Genomic DNA, 12841 nt, shown 5'->3' on the forward strand with positions numbered 1-12841 from the left:
TTGTGTGTTGGGCAAATAGCTAGTTGTAAGAGTGCTGAGGGGGCCGCGGTGCTAATCAGGAAACAGATTTGAGACCCGAGAGTTGCCAGAGGTGAAGAAGGACGTTTCACAGTGACACACAGGTCATCAGACAGATGCAAACTGCCCTGGATCTGCGTGTGCCTGATAGGAGAGTTCAGAATTCATAGAGCAAGACTGCCAGGACCAGGGAGGAAGCAACGAACCCACGATTCCAGTTGGAACTTTGGAAAACCGTCGGTCCGTAATTGATAGGTTGAAGCTAAGATTGATTAATAGTTTCCTCGAGAAAAATTCCAGAATAGTATGTTCTTTCTAGTGGGAAAAAAATCAGTTACTGATAGAAAAGACTGGAGCACTACCGTCAGTCGTTGTGAATCAGTGAATATGGCGCCTGGGCCCAAATGCTGCAGCGTGCACATGTCAGGTGCCAGGGGGCATCCCCCGAGATGGACACATGCTGGGTCAGACATGCGTCTCCATGTGTCTGAAGGTCTGAAGGATTGAGATCGTACAGAGTGTGTTCTCTGACTGCAGAATTTGACATCGTAGCATATCAGGAAAATCTCAAACATTTGGAAATTGAATAACACATGCCCAAAAAAGGTACGACAAAGGAAAGCAAAGGTAATCCAAATGAAACAATAATGAGAATAAGATTTGCCGGAATTTGCAGAATGCAGTTAACACAGTGTGTGCTGGAGATGTATGCCCTTAAATCTTTATGGAGAAAGGTCTAAAGTTAAAAATCTCATTTTCTCCCTTGAGAAAGGAGAAAATGATGAACACACTAGACTCACAGCAAGTAGAAGGGAAGAAATAGCAGAGAGCACAAGTCAGTAAACCAGAGGACAGGCCGCGGAGAGCTAATGTAGCTCACCTTTTTTTTTTTTTTTTTTTTTTTGTAACCCGCCACATCTCTTGCTGGACAGATGAAGAGAATGGAGAGGACACAGTCCACACTTAGAAATGTCCCCGCATACACTATAGAACCAAACACATGAGGGCACGTTGACACTTTATACCATTCAACTTAAATTAGATGGGAGATGCCTTAGAAAATATAACTTATCAAAGTGACCCAGGGGCACCTGGATGGTTCAGTCGGTTAAGCGTCCAACTCTTTTTTTTTTTTCCAAATTTTTTCTTTTAATGTTGTGTTTATTTGTGAGAGAGAGACAACGTGAGCAGGGGAGGGTCAAAGAGAGAGGGAGACACAGAATCTGAAACAGGCCTCAGGCTCTGAATTGTCAACACAGAGCCTGATCCAGGGCTTGAACTCACGAGCCGTGAGATATGACCTGAGCTGAAGTCAGACGCTTAACCAGACTGAGCCACCCAGGTGCCCCAAGCGTCCAACTCCTGATTTCAACTCAGACGATGATGTCACAGTTGTGAGACGGAGCCCCACGTCAGCTCTGCGCTGACATCTCCCTCTCTCTGTCTCTGCCCTTCCCCACTCGTGTGTGCACAGGCACGTGCGCGCGCTCTCTCTAAAAAAAAAAAAAAAAAAAACCCAGAATGAAATAGAAAACCTGAATAGCCCTGTATCGATTAAAGAAATTGAATTTGTAGTTGAAATTCTACACATGGGTTGACTCATTCCTGAATTGATATTTTTCTTTAAATATCATCTTACCAGCAAGGCATTTCCTGACTCACGAAGCGTAAGGTGTACAGGCGGCGCCAGAACTGAGGGATGAGCGTCTTGTGTCTGTGCCACATGCTCGCCCGCACTGCCCACACCAGGGTCGCCAACGTGGGGTCCCAGGCCAGCAGTGGCGGCCTGGCCCTGGAGCTCCGGAGAAATGCCGGCCATCCAACCCCACCCGGGACTGCAGATGCCCGTCTGGGGAGGGGCCCAGGGGTCTGTGTTCAGGGGCCCCTCACCCCCCACATCCCCACTATCCCACGCTCCATGAATCCAGTTTTCACATGGTACCGGGCAGCTGGGAAGTCAGTTAAAGTTTTATGTCTCTTAACATCAGGGGATTCATGTATCTTTATTTTATTATTTATTTATTTATTTATTTTTAAATGTTTTATTTATTTCTAGGAGAGAGAGACAGCGTGAGCAGGGGAGGGTCAGAGAGAGAGGGAGTCACAGACTGAAACAGGCTCCAGGCTCTGAGCTGGCAGTCAGCACAGAGCCCGACGCGGGGCTTGAACCCACGAACCGCGAGATCATGACCTAAGCGAAAGTCAGACGCCTAACCGACTAAGCCACCCAGGCGCCCCGGGATTCATGTGTCTTTAAAAAAATCTCTTGAGCTCTTGTAAAAATAGTCCAGAGTCTTCCAGCATGTCTCCTGAAGAAATAGAAGTTTTACTGATGGTCTTCCTTCAACGGTTGTAGATGAACAGGAAGCGCTAGAAATCCTCAGAAAAGACAAGTCAAGTTTACGATAAAATCAACAGCTTTTTTGCTGCTCTCAGTATGGATAAAGTAACAAAGCAAATGATAAATGGGAGCTGGCACAAACAGTGCTCTTTATAAATCACAAGTGTGTGTTTTTGATAATTATGCCTTAGAAAACCTTAACGATCCATCTTTCAACAGGATCAATAGCGAACCGCATGCTAGAGCAGAAGAACAAGGGCGTCACCGATAGGGACACACAGTTTCAAATCCTGGTAACTTCTGTCATTTAAACAACACTCGTTAGAGTCATGGAGTGATCGGTTCTTTAGCTGCAGCAAAGGGAGGGCAGAGGAAGTGGCGGCACAGCCAGCGAGCCTTTGGCCTCATGGATTCTGAGCCACGGGAAGTTTGCTCACAGCTCACACCCCAGTGTTGCTGACTGCCACACTCGGTTGGCCCTGCCCTTCGACACCGTGTCTGCACCCGCCCCTCCCGCTCCTGGGAGCGTGTGTTCAGAGAGGCCTCTGGAAAGAAGGTGGGGCCTCCGCTGCCACTGCCCTCCAAGGACAGGTCATCCTGCAGGGCGGGGAACGCCGGATGACCCGTCCTGATGCGGCCGTGGCTCCCTCTCTGGGCTCACATGGAAGCAGGCGGCTCGGTGGCAATCCTGGAAGACACACAGGAGGAGGCTGTGTCGGTGCGGCCTGGACTTCTGACCCACCACACATGGAGGCATCGACAGAAGGTGCGCCGAGCGTCTTCTCCAGAACGGGGACGGGGACGGCTTCTCTGGAGGCTTGTGTCCCGCTGCCGCCTCCGCGGCTGACTCGCCGGAGAAGACGGTCTGATGAAGCAAGGAGGCTTTTTTTTTTTTTCATGTTTAATATAACCTGACAGATAAAATGGATTGTAATGAATAAATTATCTGAACCCTATTTCTCTTTCTTTGTTGGAGATGAAAACATGGCCTTGAATACATTTTTTCAAGAGAAGGGAAAGAAGCTTTGGTGAGGAATTCTCTGTCCTTGTGGCTTTGATGGGGGGGCAGGGGGGAGCCAAGCCCCTGCCTGAAGACCTTGGGGTGCTCCGGGCACCCTCTGTGTATAGGGGGAGTCCTGCGCTAGTCCAGCCTGCCCAGGGTGGGCCCACCGGGGCGGCATAGGAGAATCGGTTGTGCTTCGGCCGCTGTTTCTCCACAGCCGCTCTGGTGGTGCGCAGGGTGGGAGTCTGGCCTGAAGCCTGACCGGCTCCCCCAGGTCTTCCTGCGAAGGGAAATGAGATCTGCATGCTCACCAGCTAATAAGAAGTAGCTCTCAAAGGCCATTTTCCTCAGTGTGGTTGAACGGAGTTGATTTTGTATTTCCCAGCGGGCCCAGACTTCCACGCTTCTGCGCACACAGCTAACGTGTTATGAGCTGCCCTCTCCTCAGAGGCAGCCGCGCGCGTGGGCACGGGTGCTGTGTTCAAGCCTTTCCCGGCGGTGGGGCACCCCCGTGGACGGTCTCTGGCGCAAGCCCCGCCATAACCAGCAGCCGTGGAGCGGAAACAGTTTGGAGAGTCTGCGGTTTCTCGCCATGCTGCCCCCCTTGATTGAGCATTTGAAAATGGGGAAGGTTCTACCCCCACAGGGACTGGATGGCGAGGATCCACTTGAAGCCTGAGGGGGGCGGCCAGGGTCACGGAATGGAAGGAAAGATCATGAATGATGCCCCAGTGCGCTAGAATCTCCATTAACTTTGTATCTCAAGCATTTTTAAAGTTACTTTTGATTTGGAGGAAACATAAAATTTAGATTTTAGCTCAGGAAGCAAGGCCTGAGAACACGGTCTTTTGAACTGTATTTTATGTCACACTCTGTGCTGCGTTGGGGCCTCATCAGCCTGTCCCTGGAGGCACTTCCCGATGGTCAGGCAGATGATGAGGAGACGGCAGTGGGGTCGGGACCCTGCTGGCCATATTTGGCTGCTCCTGGCTGAGCCGAGAACATTGTGGGCGGTAAATAAACTGCAGCGTGTTGCAGGGAGTTGCGCCGAACTCCCAGGGGTGTGGGCATGTCCCTGCCCGGTTAAAGGGTTCACTTGGCCCTTTTTCCCCCCCTACCCCCGGGAGTGGGGGTGGTGCGTCAGTAGGGGCAGGGAGGGTGCTGGGAGTGGGCGTGGAGAGGGTCTCTCTTCCCTGTTCCCGGGGGGCCCTTATCCACGTCCCGCTGTGCCTGACAGAGTGCTTGCCGGAATCTTCTTCCACAGGTAATGCGTAACGCCTGCTGGTTATGGCTATGAATGGACACGGGGCTGTGTTGTGGTAAACCCGGAGAGGACCCTTTTCCTTCCTTTTAATAGTTTGAGTGCATTTTGTCTTCTTAGAAAGTACAAGTAATTTCTGTTCTGAAAGATTCCAAGAGAACACAGGTGTTAAGGGAATGGGAGTAACACAGCTCTGTAATGTGCACCTTTACCACCCTAGTCCGAGAAGGCCGCCCTAGGTAGTTCAGCACTGTTCTTTTGGTGCCATCGATGTGTTCTAAATTCTTGTTCAGTTATATTGCTTATATCTGTTTTGAGCAGTTCTTTAGCTGTCAAGTCTTCGTGGAATTTCTTTGGAGGAGAGTTCTTCCGTTTCGTCATTTTGGTTAGCTTTCCATCTCTTGGTAGTTTTAAAAGCTCGATGCCATCGATACGGCCTGTCTATCCCATGGACACGGAGTTCTCGTGAGCAGAGCAGTGCTCAGGTGCTAGCCATGTGTGCGTCACACACGGCGCCCTTTCTTTTCTTCCCACAAAATGGGAATGTTGTCTGTGTGATGTTCTAAGTCTTGCACTTTTTAAATAACAAGCCTTGGCGTTCTCTCCATGTCAGCACATGCCAGTTAGCTCAGTTTTAAGGGCTGTGTGGTATATGCCATAATGTGGACGTGTACGGTTCTCTTCTGCGCTGAACTGGTGAAGAAGAGGAGAAGACAGATGGGACCAGCTGTCTCCCTCCAGGTGGCATTTAGACAGCGGACAGGTTTTCACCAGCAAGAGCATCATACATCCTTGTATGTACATTTCTGTGCGTAGACGCAAGTTGCCCTGTAGGATGGCCACCTAGACGTCAGAGGGATGTATGTTTAAAATTTGCACGTACTACCCAACGGGCTTCCAGAAAACCTTCCTTATGTACATGCGTGTCAACGATAAACCGGTGCCCTGTGCGACACATGCTGGGCTGTTCCTTTGTTATACGCCTTTCCGCTTTGCTGGATGAAGCTGGACGCTGAGGCAGATAGATGGTTCTCGCTGGCATCTGTGTTTCCGTGATGCATCCAGGCGGGAAGCTCTCTTCCCAGTCCTCCATCGTTCCTGTTGCTTCTGCGGCTTGTGTGTTTGTACCCCTGCCTGTTTGTGTGTCTCTTGTTCCGTCTTTACTGGCCCGAGCAGCTCAGATACCCGCATGCTCCACACATCCTGGCGCGTGCGCCGTGCCCATCTGCTCCTGAGGTGCTTGTTACTGTGTGTGGTTTATCAGGATTATGTAATTTTTATGTTCTTGTGTTTCTCTTTAATTCCTCTAAGCTTTGTGAATTGTTTAAGAGGCCTTTCTTGCACCAAAATAAATAAAAATCTTTTATCCTATTTGTTTAGTTTTAAAATCATCTACATTTTTTTTTTTTACATAGAATCTCAGCAGTATTGAATGGCTAGTTAGATTTTACAGTATCGCTTACTGAATCGTTCATTCTTTCTTCACCGAGTGAAAATGCTGCCTTCATTATCATTATGTGGGTCTATTTCTGGACTTTCTCATCTATTGATTTGTTTTTCTCACCCTCCCTAATGGCATCCTGTAATTACCATAGATTTATAGTATATTTAATATCTGCTAGTGCGAGTCCCTACTCATTATTCTTCCTTTAAAAATGGTGGGGTTTTTTTCTTTTTCTTTTTTTTTTTTTTGCGCTATTCTTGTGCATTTCTCTTCTGCACTAACTTTAGAATCAGCTTGTCAAATTCCATCAAGGAACACTCCCACTGACGTGTTGATCAGGCGTGCGCCGACTGTATAGATTCATTAGGGAAGCATTGACGTCTGTAGCTCCCTCCGGTGAGAGTTTTTAGGGACAGCCTTTCCAGTGCCCTCTCGTGTAGCGCAGTGACAATCAGCAAGCCAGCAGAGGGGGCAGGGTGGCACAGGGCATGTGTGTCCCTCTCAGGGTACCTGCTCCCTCACGCACACACACCTGGGTCATCTGGACATTGCCTCGTCCTGTCTGGGATTGACAGATCTGGTGCTGCACCATGCACGTCGAGAAGGCCTCTGCCGGCCACCTTGGTGACAGACTCCCTTCGGCCCCACTTGGTTTTCTTGTCTTCTGTCCTGTTTCCCTGCTGCATTGACACAATCCACTTGGCGATACCAGAGGCCGTGTTTGTGGCTCTGGTGCCAGGAAACATGGCCACCTTCACGTCAGTGCATAGAGTTGGCCTCTGCCAGCATTGCCACTCACCTGTCCGTGCTGAGGAAGGAGAGTAAGCGACGGCGTTCGTGCAGAAGAATTGCTTAAACAGGTTGCCTCTGTGTGAGAATCATACTCGTCTTTCCAGGAAGGTGAGGAGCGCCCTTGTCTGCATCTGCCAGTAGTCACTGGAGTGTTTTCGAGTCCTGCGCGGTACAGGCTGTCCAGAAAAACATTGCACTTAGTGGATTCATGTTAATAAGTTACTGTTCTGTGGTTTGAAAAAATGGGAGGGCCAAATCCACTTGTATCTCCTAAATGTGATTTTTAAAATCATCTGGAGGTTTAAGGGCTTCTGGGTATCTCTGAAATAGAAGGAGCAGCAGCAGGGAAAGCATGCGCATTGGAGGGGCCTCGGCAGCTCCCCAGAGCTCATCCCCCCGATAACACGGGGCGCACGGCAGTTACCTGAGCACACACGGACGCTACGGCGGAAGATGGCATGCACGCACACCCTTTACGTTTGTAAGAGGAGGCTGTGGTTTGGGGCCTGGGGGCGGGAGCTGATGTTGTAGGACACGTGCAGCAGCCCCAGTGTGGAAGGGGCCCGTGGGTGCTGCAGGGAGCTCCAGGCTGGGTGCTGGGCCGCGAGAGCCGCCTAGCACTTGGCTCCCGGAGGAAGCAGCGTGTGAGCGGGTAGCAGGCCTCTTGTTAGCCGTTATTTGCAGGGTTAGGTCGAGAGCGCTCCACACCGCCAGACCCGTGCATCCTCCCCTCCTCGTGGCACGGGTAAGGGTCGGTAGTCCAGTCCAGGAAGCTAAGTCTCACGTGCCCCACGTTTTGTTTTCCAGAACTACACGCAGTATATCCCTCTGTCCATCTATGACCTGCAGACGTGGATGGGCAGCCCGTCCATATTCGTCTACGACTGCTCCAACGCCGGCTTGGTCGTCAAGTCCTTCAAGCAGTTTGCCCTGCAGAGGGAGCAGGAGCTGGAGGTGAGGCCCTTACACCAGGTGGGTGGGCGTGTGTGTGGGGGCCGGACTCCCTGCAGGGCCCCCCCTCACTTTCCCACTGGGAAGGTTGTCACGGTGCTCAGGGCAAGGTGGAACATTCAGTGACAGAGCTCGGGCAGCACTCAGCACAAACTTATGGGCGGGCGTATTGTTAATGTCTCATTTTACCTGTTGACATTAAATTTTTTTTTAACGTTTATTTTATTTTTGAGAGAGAGAGAGAGCAAGCGAGCGAGCAGGGGAAGGGCAGAGAGAGAAGGAGCCACAGAATCTGAAACAGCCTCCAGGCTCTGAGCTGTGAGCACAGAGCCCGACGCGGGGCTCGAACCCACGAACCATGAGATCTTGACCTGAGCCGAAGTCGGACACTTAACTGACTGAGCCACCCAGGCGCCCCACTTAGTGTTGTTCTGAATCTGAACATTCATTAAGTGTGAACGTTCCTAGAGTTGGTTTGTGCTTCAGTGGCCTGTGCCTCTCGGATAAATGTTAAAATAAAGCAGACACATGGATTTTAGGAGAAATGGCCCCATATCCAGGCATAGCCGTCAGTTCTACTACCTCCTTGTTGTTGTCCCCATCGTGTGCATGTGTGTGCATGTTCGTGTGTGCACAGTTGTGGTTGTGTGTGCACACATGCATGCATGTGGTTGTGTGTCCACACGTGTGCATGGTTGTGTTTATGCATGTGTGTGCCTGGTTGCGTTTGTGTGTGCATGTATGCGTGGCTGTTTGTGTATGTGTGTGCGTGGCTGTGTTTGTGTGCGTGTGTGTGTGCACGCGTGTGCGTGGCTGTGTTTGTGTGTATGTCGCTGTGTTTGTATGTGCACTTGTGTGCATATTGCGTGTATGCATACGTGTGCGGCATGTGCAGGGTTGCTGGGAGAGTCAGGGCAGTGCTCTGCTCATGAGCAGACATTTCACTTGGTTGTTTTAGTTAATATTTGATGTCGGAACCAAACAGTGTATTCTGAAGGGAAATTGTAGAGGCATTTTCAATTAAGAGACCTCCATCCTGTGGCCTGCACATGCGTGTGGGAATAGAATATTCTGCAGCCTCGAGGGGGTCATGAATTCTGATTGGTTGCGGTGCAGGAAATTCTCAATTCCGGAACAAAAATGGCCCTGAGTATGTGTTTCCTCCAGCCTTTTTGGGTCGATTCAATTTTAATGTATTGTTGTGCTTTTCATGCTTCATCAGAGGATGTGGCGGAAATAATCAGCACTAACATCTGAAATTCCGCGTGGTGGGATTTAAAATGAACGTGTCATGCACTTTAATATTTTATGTTTATAAATCAAGTCCCTGTGCAGAGCATCGCATAACAGAGACTGATTTGTAAATGCAGTGCCCTTTGATCCTGAAGGCAGAGCCCAGCCCCACAAGTCCTGACCTTGCTTGTGCGATGGGGGTCGGGGGTGGGGGGACCGCGTCCTGTGTTGTCTGATTGTCACCTTGCGTTTAGGCCTTTCATCCACATCTGCCCACAGGATGGGTTATCTAATGAGCACTAAAGACTCATCAGATAATAAATACTGCAAAAAAAGGTTTTCTTTTTACATTTTTACATTTATATATTTTAAATATATAAATAAAAATGCTGGAGAATGCTGCCTCATGTTTATCCCAGTTCACGAGCTTCAGGTTGGTTAAGGGGAGACAGACAGACAGCTGCCCCCAGCCCATCTCATAAGGTGGTTGTGACCTGTCCCCTCGCCCCAGCGGAAGGTGAGCGCTTCTCTGGCAGGAGGCGCGGTGCTGACCTCCCTACACCGTGCGTGTCCCCTCTGTTCTTTTCATGTCACCACGGCTCGCGCAGCCTCAGAAACTGTTCATTTTGTTGAGTGCAACAAAAAAGATTTCCATGCATCTTTACTGGGGGAGAAAACATATCCTGGACTCATTCCTCACAGGGGAGAGCAAGTGACAGATACGTTGTCTGGAGTGGCAGAGGTGTGGCATTGCAGAGCAGCACTGTGTGCGTTAATCCACCCTGGCGCTCCCTGCGCTCTTCCCTCTGAGCGCGCGCGCTGTGGCTTGAGTGATGCCGTCACACTTATATGATCGGCTCTTGTCCGCCTGGTCTCTTGCATTAACAGTGGAAATTAAAATGATAAAATTGGCTCCCACTCAATATCTTAATGTTTGTTGTAGTCGATTTATTAGATGCTGGACAAACAGAAATCCTCCGTAGCCGCTTCGCTGTGTTCTTTTAAGAAGTTCCTTCCTTCTCTTCAGTTGGTCAAATTCTGTCAACTTGGAGCAAGCACGTGGCAGGAGTCTTATCGGGTCCTGGTGATGCGTGAACCGAGGGAAGTCAGCAGGTAGAACGGTTTGTGCCAGGGTTGGAGAAGCAGAGGGTCAGATGATGGCACGGAACGCAGGGAGATGGGTGCTCGGAGCAGAGAGTCTCCACAGCACACGCAGCAGCGCAGGGGGAGGGCGTGCGCGTGGAGGGCCGGTCGTCTCTCTCGCACCGGCCGTGGCCCCATCCCGTGGCGGGAGCAGGAGCCACCACAGGAGGGTTGCAGGTGCCACCCGGAGCCAGAGCCTCGCACAGCCAGGAGGATGCGCTCCTGTCACTCAGGCATCTTCTGTACCTGTGTCACTGTGTCACGTTGCTTTGTGACTTGAAAGTTAGAGAGAGGCTTCAAATCTGTCTACTTTCTTTTTTTTAATAGTTTATTGTCAAGTTGGTTTCCATATAAATCTCTCTGCTTTCAATGCTCCCTTTACAAGAAGTGTTTTGTGATTGCCAGAGTAGCACCTGGCAGGACCTCAGAGATCGGACAGCCCAGTGGTGAGTGATCGGTCCCTGGCCCACGCCCCCCGGCCAGGACCCTGCCCCGGCGGCCCTCTGGCGCCCCGGCGGCCCTCTGGCTCCCCGGCGAGCATCCCTGTAGGGGCGGACGGTGTGCTTGCACCATTACTGCTTAATCCACAAGTACGACGTTACCTGTGGGCTTTCTGCCATCCTACAAACCAACCCGGAGCTGCCACCACTTCTGTTTAAAAAAGTGGAGAAATGATGTTGAGTTTTGACGGTAAAGAACGGCAGCCCTAAGTCCCGTTCACTGTGTGCGTCAGTGAGTTCTCAAGAGCTCCAGCAGGCCTGGACCGCTAACCTTTTGTCTGTGGCTGGTGCTGGGTGCCCGGCCCCCACTGGGGCTGGGTGCTGGGTGGGACTGGAGTGGGGAGCATGTGCCTGCAGCCCTGTTATGTGTGGGAGGCCTATTCTCCTTGGCCCAGAAGACGCCCAGGAGGCGGGAAGTGCCCAGGCGTCTAGTGGCAGGAGCCACCGTGTCCTTCTCCCAGAGACAGCAGGGCTGAGCTGTGCACCCACCTCGGTGCCGACCACCATCCTCACGGCAGGCCTGCTGCTCTGGCGGTTCTAGGTGGCAGCCACGGCGAGGGGTGTGGGCGTCGTCCCTGGGAGCGGCTGCCACGTGCCAGGATGGTTCCTGACCTGCTTGGTCCGTCACCTGGGGCGTCACCCTTGTCTGCCAGTTGCTGACGCTCTGCAGCCTCCTCTCCCAACGCCTCCAAGTAAACCCTGGTCTGCCCTCCGTTATCCGCACACTCTGTGACCCGTGTCACCAGCCCACAGGGACCAGCCGCGCAGACACTCGTGTTCTTGGCAAGAAACAAGCTTGCTTCTGCAGCATTACTGACCCCACAGTGCCGGAACCACCAGGTTTCCCATTCAGAACCCCGCGTGTGAACATTGTCCGCGTGGACCCACTGTGACTAAACTTCACGTCAGATGGTGAAACTAATTCTGATGAGAAACAACTAACGTTGGAATCTTCGCGTCTCTCCAGAGTGTGTTACGTGTGCAGCCGCACAACTGAAGCATCCTGTCCTGAGGCCTCACGGTTCCTGTGCTGCTGCTGAAGACAGCGTGTTGCATGGACGCCTGGGGCCTTCGTAGCCGAGTCTGCAGGCCGTGTCGGGCTCATATTTGTGGTGCCTGTGGGTGATTTCCGAAACCACAGGTTGGTTCCCAGCTTGCCTGGGGAGGCGCGTATCGTGACCACGGATCGCTGCCCGGCTCTCCAGGCTCTTGCCATGGGCGCGCCGGGTGCTACAGGATATGGCCCGCCACGCGGCTTCTGCGGGGGCTCCGGGCGTGTCCGGCTCCAGGCTCTAGTCGCCCCGTGCAGCTGCAGAGCTGTCACCCATAGGTGGTGGAGGAACCCAAGGCCGCTCCGTGATAACTGTTAACATTCTCCTTTAGATTCAGAATGATGCTGATTTGTGGGTTAGTAAATGGCAGCCCCTTCTTTTCTGCGTTACCTCCATTTCCCCGGGTACTAACTTTTCTCCTAGGTTTACATGGATTGTTGGGTTCTATGCTGGGGGCTTGTGAGGGCTCTGCCGTCTCCCGTGAAGAATGGAGAGAAACCCCCATGTGTTCGTGGGCGGGGACTGTGAGCAGGGGAGCAGAGGGGTGGGCTGTCTGTGGGGTGCAGTCACCGTGCAGGGGCGTTACTTTCCTGGGGTGCCGTTGGCCACGCTGCCCTGCTCTGCCCCAGACTCATCAGTAACTCTCCAGCGAGGAAGATGCCAGTGCTTTCCTGGGGGCGGGGGTGCAGGTGGCTGCGGGACCCCTGGCTCAGGCGCATGGGCGGGCAGGGGGCCATCCTGATGCCAGGTGTTCCGGCGACCCCGGTTTCCAGCCCACGCCACCCGGGCTGTGGCGGGCGATCCCCCTTCTCCTCTGCTTCTCTGCACACACTCTGGATGGTTTCGTGCCCTCTTCCTGATGAAGGCTGGCTAAGTTCACCCACCTCCTCTGCACCTTACGCTACACGAATAGTAAGCAGTAAGAATTCACAACAGCAATGGTTTTCAAAACAAATAGTGTTAAGAAATGTATATGTACTTGGCATTCTCTCACACAGAGAACAGAAGAGAATTTCACTTGTAATTTAAAAAGAAGCACTATCATTTCAACTGTTCATAGGAGAGTGGGTGGGGGGCTAATCTAAAAAGGCGAGACGAGAGCC

At 51.8% G+C, this 12841-nt stretch overlaps 1 protein-coding gene across 2 annotated transcripts in view; it reads left to right on the plus strand.

Moving 5' to 3' along the window:
• Nucleotides 1-12841, plus strand: part of RPTOR (regulatory associated protein of MTOR complex 1) — a 329175-nt gene that overhangs the window by 139543 nt on the left and 176791 nt on the right. For both annotated transcript variants that reach the window (XM_039226302.1, XM_039226303.1), the window contains exon 5: nucleotides 7667-7813. In XM_039226302.1, the coding sequence (XP_039082233.1) occupies nucleotides 7667-7813 (147 nt within the window). The remainder of the gene's footprint in view (nucleotides 1-7666; nucleotides 7814-12841) is intronic.

This window comes from Hyaena hyaena, unplaced genomic scaffold (genome assembly GCF_003009895.1).
Source record: "Hyaena hyaena isolate Hyena2069 unplaced genomic scaffold, ASM300989v1 scaffold_21, whole genome shotgun sequence".
Lineage (NCBI taxonomy): Eukaryota > Metazoa > Chordata > Mammalia > Carnivora > Hyaenidae > Hyaena > Hyaena hyaena.